The sequence below is a fragment of the Scheffersomyces stipitis genome, chromosome 5 (genome assembly GCF_000209165.1).
Source record: "Scheffersomyces stipitis CBS 6054 chromosome 5, complete sequence".
NCBI classification, from domain to species: domain Eukaryota; kingdom Fungi; phylum Ascomycota; class Pichiomycetes; order Serinales; family Debaryomycetaceae; genus Scheffersomyces; species Scheffersomyces stipitis.
In genome coordinates, this window is record NC_009045.1 from 82511 (window position 1) to 90686 (window position 8176).

At 41.1% G+C, this 8176-nt stretch overlaps 2 protein-coding genes across 2 annotated transcripts; both read left to right on the plus strand. All coding sequences in view use genetic code 12, as the record gives it.

Annotated features, from left to right (window-relative positions):
* Window positions 1-223: 223 nt before the first annotated feature.
* Window positions 224-2635, plus strand: PICST_46942 (predicted protein; the record flags this gene model as incomplete). Its single annotated transcript, XM_001384633.1, has 2 exons — window positions 224-2360; window positions 2406-2635. 2 exons carry the CDS (start codon window positions 224-226, stop codon window positions 2633-2635), a joined length of 2367 nt encoding a protein of 788 aa, XP_001384670.2.
* A 1718-nt stretch (window positions 2636-4353) lies between these two features.
* Window positions 4354-7484, plus strand: CPH2 (bHLH DNA-binding protein that promotes hyphal development). The gene is made up of 4 exons (XM_001384634.1): window positions 4354-4844; window positions 4974-5151; window positions 5203-5712; window positions 5776-7484. The coding sequence occupies exons 1-4, from the start codon at window positions 4627-4629 to the stop codon at window positions 7348-7350; spliced, it is 2481 nt and encodes an 826-aa protein (XP_001384671.2). The 5' UTR covers window positions 4354-4626; the 3' UTR covers window positions 7351-7484.
* The last annotated feature ends 692 nt before the right edge of the window (window positions 7485-8176 follow it).

The window sequence follows — 8176 nt, forward strand, 5'->3', positions numbered from 1 at the left end:
CATTCACTTAACCTGACTATCCCGCGACATGATAGTTCTCAACTTATGGGGAACAGAGCCTACATACAACCCTTAATATGACTACAAAATCATTTGTGATCTTCTTCTTTTCAAGCAAATCACTTTTAAAACGCAATTGATTTAATATATAACTTCAAATTGACGACATCAATATCAACAGTACCATAATAGTTCCATTTCAACAACCAGCAGCACATCAAAAATGGAGGTAGATCGACAGACATTGCTATATTTCATCATTATGCTCATATTTATTACACTTCCCAGTGGCAATGACCAGCCGCATTCCACACGGGAAAAGGAGACCTTGATCACATATCAGAAACACCTTCGACTGGAGCAAGAAGAATTAGCTAATAGCACCTACACTTCGGGTTACGGGAATGTCACGGGATTTCATTTATCCTACCAGGACCTTGTAGATGGTCACAATGAGACAGAATGGCCCTTACATCGATTCAATGATAAACATCATTGGCGAGAAGACGAAAAGTTCTCGCTCTTACCGAATTCCGTGAGCGACGTAATTAAGCTGTTTTGGGCTCAAGAACCAGTGCTAAGCGAGCGTGACGACAAGGCCTATTTGCTTAATATTTCAGGACAGGCATTTGGAGAGTTCAAGATACATTCCGTTTCCGACTTGAAAAGATACAACTTCACTCTTCCTGATTATCTCCAGAAGTACTATGATTCGTACGACCCTAATCAGAATGCTCCCGAGGATGGAGAGCAAGAATCTCCCCTTCCTCCAGACCCGATGATACTGAAGCCAATTCAGAAAACAGGGAATATGACCAAATCATCCGGAAAAATTTCCTTGCAAATAAGTGCATACGACTACAATTATCGAAACGCGGAGCTTTCGAAGTTTATCTTCAACGAAACTACAGACAGAATAAACGACACAGTAGTGGCGAGAGTGGCGATGAGCTTGAAAGACTACGACGAGATAGAATCTCACGACTTAGAGACTAGAGGAGTGTATTTCCAAGAAACTGGGGCATTGGTAACGATAACGAGATCAGCAAAGTTCTTGGGTACTCATGGATTGAGCCACATGACTTTGAATGAGAAAAATTTCAATCGCGCAAAGGTACTATTGGGCCAGTACTTGAACTTTACTGACAACGAACGAGACTTGAACCTTGACAACATGAATAACAACATCTTAAGAAGTAGAGACAGCTGTGAGATGATTTCGTACTTCCAATTTGAAAAGACGGATTACACTAAACAAGAGCTTCAAAACATAGACGAAGAGTTGATTGCTCCAAGCGGTAGTCCCATCCCTAAAGACTTACCCGGTCTCAAAATCAAGGAATTCTTGTTGTATTCGCCTGACTGTGGATTGCTCTTTCAATCGAAGCCAGGGATAGAATTCATAGGTTTAAAGTCTGAAATTTACAACATTAGATTTCGACACGTATTAATTGGGCTCATGCTTTTGATAATTATCCAATTGATATTGTTCTTGAGACAGATTAAGGAAACAAGAACTCCTGGCCAATTGTCCACCATAGCAACAAACACATTATATATGATCGGTTTTCAAGATGCCTTGGTTGTGTTTCTGTTGATTTTGTTTTCATCGTTCTCGGAGGACTTATACCTTATTCTTGCCTGTGTTGCTGTTTTGGCATTTGTAATGAGTGGGATATTCGAAATGAGATTTATAGTGAATGTAATGAGTACTCAGGTCAATGAGAGAGGAACCACATGGTGGCAAATATTGAGGGGAGGGACGGCTGAAACTACAATAACTGATCCTACTCCTGAACCTCAATCTACTGAAAACACAAACGAACCTTTACTTCCTACAACGAATCCTCCAGCAAATGCCCCTACCACAGCAGCAACAACCACTAATACAACTCCAGGAATGGAAGAGTCCAATATATGGAATAAAATATTTGGGCTTGGTGGATTTTTAACGATCGCATTCACATTTTTGATCTGGAATTCCACATTATGGAGAGCAAGCTACAGAAAGATATTTGAATATGTTGGGTTGATTCTCGTGAACTCATTCTGGATTCCTCAGTTCTTGCGGAATACACTTAAAAATCGTAGAAAATCATTTTCGTGGGAGTTTGTCTTAGGCACCAGTCTTGTTAGGTTGGTACCTGTGATCTATATATGTCTTGAGGACAATATTGGCAGACACCGTTACGACCCAGTTTTGGTTTCAGTGCTAACCAGTTGGCTTTCATTCCAAATTTTATTGTTGGTGCTACAGCTGTACATGGGACCTCGGTTCTGGGTCAATGAAAAGTGGCTTCCAAAGGCTTACGATTATCAGAAGATTTTGCATATTAAAGATCTCGAACATAATTTTTCAAGTGAGCTATTAGCAAATATTAAACCTAATGAAGGTGGAAACGAAGAGCAGGACAAGGGAATAATCGAGTGCAAGTGCACTTGCCCAATTTGTATGACCGACATCAGCTTGCCGATTTTGACTAAAGATGGCGACGAAAGCAGACGTAGGAAAATCAACAACAAGTTGTATATGATTACGCCTTGCTACCATATTTTTCATTCCGAGTGTCTTGAGAGCTGGATGAAATACAAGTTGCAGTGTCCCGTTTGTAGAGAGAGTCTTCCACCAATATGATGGTAGATTTTTGATAGATCTAGAGCAATACTTGCATTCACATATATTTCGATACATACTAATATCTACGCTACACTTGATGCCATCTACAAGTAGACGAGGAAGACATCACTGAAAAAATCGCAACACCAGCTGAAACGATGGCTTGATTATTCTACGAGATCTTGGTGGATCAGGGTTCAAGATCGACGGATCAGGGCTGCTGGATATTAGGCAATTTGTTCTCCCGTTACGGAAATGTGCTGGCTGGCGATAACCAGCACTGAAATTTGTTTTTAATCATGAGCACGTAGTGCAGTTGATAAGCTTAGAGGGCAATCGAGATCCATTCAGGTGACAATAAGATGGAGATAAGCTGTACATGAAAATCAGGTCAAAAAACGTCGCTCGAGGTAGCGCGATGTATTGAGCCACATGGCTTAAAAAGGCGGGAATGTAGAGAGACCGAGAATAGTCTGAGACAGCCAGAAAAGATGGAGAGATATAGGCGAGCTTAGAATATCAAGAGAATATAGTGTAAGGTAAACCGAGGTATTAATTGTAGACTAGAGAAGACTAACGTAGAAAGAGACAGTGAGAACCGGATGTACCTAGATTGGCCATAGGAGATAAATTGCAGACTTCTGAGCAACAGATTCGTTTGTGTCGGGCCTACAGTTTCGGAGATATTATGATAGCCTAACTGATATTTGACAGTAATCTGAACTAGTCGGGGAGTTACGGCAACGGGGCTCACATGTACCGAGGAGGATGCGACCAGATAGGAGAATGCAACGAGAATGCGACCAGAGTACGACATCAGAAAGGATGTGATGAGATGAGATGAGAATAGTCCAGGGACAGAAACAGAGGACAGAATCAGACCAGATCTGGAGAATCGAAAATAGCGCCAGATACTAAACTGGAGACAATAGAGCATACGATGATATACGGCTACTAGCGGTGTTCTTATAGCGAAGGTTCGGGTTCGAGTTTTCTAGTAAAACGCTCCTCCATTAAAGAAGGAACCTTCAAGTACAGGACAGAGGGAACTAAGAAGCAAATTAGTAAGTGTCAAAGTCAAAGTTGTTAATGCCTAGCTAGGAATTATTGGCAGAGCCCGCCAGGTGGACCCGGCAAACGGATGGGAGAATGTGCAACCTCAGTCATGCCGATAATATTATTAAGGTTGGTGATGATATTTTCGAGCCTCCGGCCAGTGCACACTCTATCTACTTGGACGGAACCATTCTGGTTCGCTTCAGTATCGAACGGAATGCGTGCAGAAGTGAGGCAGGCTCTTGGCAGGCTCCAGCATCCGAAAGCCTGACTGGAAAGCCAACAGCAAACTCACCGTCAGCGACTACCGAACAGACTAAATTGACCCAGAACAAGACTGACAGAAACGGTGCAGCACTATAAACTCTGGATCAGCTGACTTGCATGTCTGGTAATGTTCGTGACATCTGGGTGCTGGAGCTACGGGGGAGATTGGCCATATCTCCACTCCTAGTTGGTTTGGGAATGCCTGCACAGGGAAAATGACCTGATTTTTCGGAACCCTCCATTTGTGCCGGTTCCTGGCGGAGCACACACTTTTCACTATTGGCACCATTGTATAATAACTGACTTGGTATTAAAATTAATATATTAAGCCTATCGTCTTAGAAAAAGACTTCATTGACATCTGCATCTGTCGAGAGAGAGATTTTTTTTCGTAGTTGTCTTTTTTTGCTGCTCCGAACTCAACGATTGGGCCGTTTGTAATAAATCTATATACCTCCTTATACCACTGTTAATTTGGGCACGAGCAGATATTGATATCCGCAACAGATTCATCGTCCATACTGATACCTTTTCACCAGATCACTTATCACCATAGCACCTGAGCCTTAGTCGTATTTTGACTCTGTAAATTGTTTCGCCTGTTAGTCCACGCCTCATTCCAACCAACGACCATACGTAAGTCAGAACCGTCTACTCCTCAAAGTTCAAGCAACATATCTTCCACAATGACCGATTTCGACACAACTAGCTACTTCAACTTCGATACTGCCGATGACTTCTTGTACAGCGTCTCAGGCACGCTTGGAGGCGGCAACAACAACATGAATAACATCAGCCACAATATTAGTAACCTTAATGGCGATGTCAATAACAATATTAACGTCAACGATATACAGATGAATCCCACGTTTTCTCCGATTTCATCAGGCGACGAGTCGTTCAAGTACAATAACAACTCCGACGCGAATCTGATCGAATGGAATGAGAATACAAACTCAGGCTTTGGCGGCCCCATCAATCAGGACTATCTGAACTCCATCGTCGCCAATAACAGTGCCATCACCACCGACAGCAATAGTAGTACCAACACCATAACGCTAAATGACAATGAGGTATTCAACGATATCCTCCAGAAAAGTGACGAGTTCCAGACAAGCTCTGTTTCAACTACGTCGTACTCGCAAGGGGGCATAACTCCTGAGAGCCATCCTGCAATGAGCTCAACCCACACTTCGCCAGACGCTCCGCAAGTAAAGAAGGAAGCTCCATCGATGAACTTAAAGATGCAAAACGACGACGAGGACGAAGATGAAGACGACGAAGACGACAACGAGAGCGCTTCTGGAAGCGGTTCCAAGCGTCACGCTTCTTCCAACAAGAAACGCAACAAAGTCACTAAGCCAAGGGCCAAAGACAAGACTTCGCACAATATGATTGAAAAGAAGTACAGAACGAATATAAATTCCAAGATTTTGGCGCTTAGAGACGCCGTGCCTTCTTTGAGAATCGCAGCTGGAGGTAAGGACGTGTCCATCAACGACTTGGAAGGATTGACTCCAGCCTCCAAATTGAACAAAGCCAGTGTCTTAACCAAAGCTACTGAGTATATTAAGCATTTGGAAAACAAGAACGAAATATTGAAGCTGCAGAACTTGCAGTTGCAGCGGTTAATCCAGGAAGCCAATCTTCGTCCTCCTGTCCAGCAATACCAGCCTCCTCCTCAACAACAGCAAGGATTTGGCTTCTTCCCTCCAGGAAACGAACGAAGATATACGGCTGTTCCAATCAACCAGAGCTACAGTAATGAAAATGTGGACTTTATGTACAACCAACAGCAATACAACCAGATTCAGCAACAACAAGCGCAACAACAGGAACAACAAGCGCAACAACAATCACAGCAACAACAGCAGCAACAACAACAACAACCAGCGAACAAGTTCTTATTTGGTGGTATGGCTGCAGTGATGGGAACGTCACTTTTCGCCGGTGGGGGTACTAATGACTTCAAGAGTTTGGGTGCCTTGCCGTTCGCACATTTGCTTCCATACGCAGTTACTCATCCTTCGCCGCTTGCCTTACAAATTTGGGGCTTGCTCAAGTTCTTGTTGGTAGTGGGAAGCTTGGCTACCTTAATAATACCTAAAATCAGAGAATACATGGACGACAAGGACAAGAAAGTGAAACAACAACAAACTGAAGATGGCGTATGGAAGACTTGGCTCTTGGTTACTTTGGGTTTCCGTATGCCTACCACTTTGAACAAGAGGAGAAAGGAAGAAATCTTACTGACAGTAATAGGCAGATCTGTGATCCGCGGAGCGTGGTCTAAATTATTCGAGGACTACTTAGTGTTATCTGCCAGTGAAGCCACATTTGAAAACTGTTTCTTGAATTTGTTGATCGGAAAGCTATTGATTTCTAAGTATCCGATCCTCGAAAAGGTTTTCAACCGCAACATGTGTATAAAGGGGTCCTTGATCTTGAACTTAGACTATAAAGGTGACAATGAGTCATTGAAGAAGTTGAATACTTTAATAGGAAAGATTGATGGCTTGTCATTGCTAGGCTCTGAATCATTAATTGCTAGATTATCCAATTTGGTTGAACAAAATACCATTAACAATGGAGTTATAGACGGCCAGAATCTTGTGAAGTATGCCGAATTGTACCAAGATAATGCCGGAGACTTCTACGGTATTGTTGTGAACTGGAGATTGTTGGAGATCATCCACCAGTTGGTTTTGAGCTACTTAACAAACCTCAATGATGACCAGTCGGAAATTTTCAAAGATTTAAAGATCATAGACAATTTGGTTGATAACCAAGACTCCAGAATTTACAATTACTTTACGTTGTTCAAAACTATTGTTAACTCAAACGATTCAGCAACTTTGTTGTTGTCGATGAGCAAGCAAGTTAAGAGGTATTTGCAAAATTTTAAATTCATTATTGAAGGACCAGAATTGACTGACCACGAATTGTACAACACTTCTGATGAAGATGAAGATGAAACCGAAGAGAACGAGAGATCACTGAAGCCTATTGAAAGTACTGTTACGACTTTGAGATCGCAAAAATCATTGATATCGTCCTTGGGCTTGGTCAACGAAGAGCAAGTGATTGTTCTTGCATCCAGTTTGACTTTATACTACTACAAGAATGAAGAACCTGAAAATGCTCTCAAGATGTTGAATTACTTGAAGTTATCGTCAGATACTAATTTAACTATGTTAAGTTTTTCGTCCTTGATAACGTTGATCAACGAAGTTATCCCCGGTCCATTTGAAGACAATGATATTTTGGATAATTCAATTAGAATTGTAAGATCGTGGCTCAATGAAGCTAAATTCTTAGACCACAAGTTGAGATCCAAATTGAATGAAATTATTGTTAACAAGGCTATGGTGCTAAACGGAATTGAAGGTAACGAATCCGAAGATGAATGAGGTCAAGAAAAAAAAAACTTTCTTAGATTCCACATGCTTTACGAAGATGTGTTATGAGGGGAGAAGTTTATGTATTGCGTTTGATTTTCTATATAGAATTTATTTATTCATTTGAACAATAAACATAATATTACAAATGAACTTTAAAGCTAGAATTACATATTACAAATCAGATGTCAAATAGAGTTCGTCTCATATTAGTAAGAACGGCTGTGGAATAGTCTAGGCTGTAGTTACTATAATTATAAGTAATAATTTCAGTTGCGGCAGCGAGCCTACACGACAGACCGAGGAATTGTCTATTTGTTCTCTCTACATGAATAATAACTTCAAAAATGTCCTTCTTGCATGGCATAGCAGCATATAAAATAGAGAAGGTAGACTTTTTTTTTGTATGGAAGTATGCATTTGAAAACAAAATGAAATTTACTGATATACTACTTAGAGATGACTTGAAAAAATACACTGACGGCCTGCAGATCTATTTTTTTTCTTTTTTACTGACCTCATCACTTTCATCACTAAAATTCAAAAAGTGCATGCGCACTGTAGTGATGAAATAACAATTAAGACTAGTCTGAAAATGCTAACAGCTGTCTGTCACATCCTCGAGGATTGCAAGGCCCTGCTTGAGATGCAAATTTTGCTCTTCGAGATGAGCATACGGGCTCTTTTTTTGAAGTAGCTTATCATCGCAAAATATTCTCGTAAATCATATTGATACTTGGAACAATGTTTCACTTTTCCGGTATCGTAACCTTAGTCAAGCTCTCGCCCAAAGCTTAATTATTTAGGTATTGATAAAGTGAAATATGGCAAACCAACA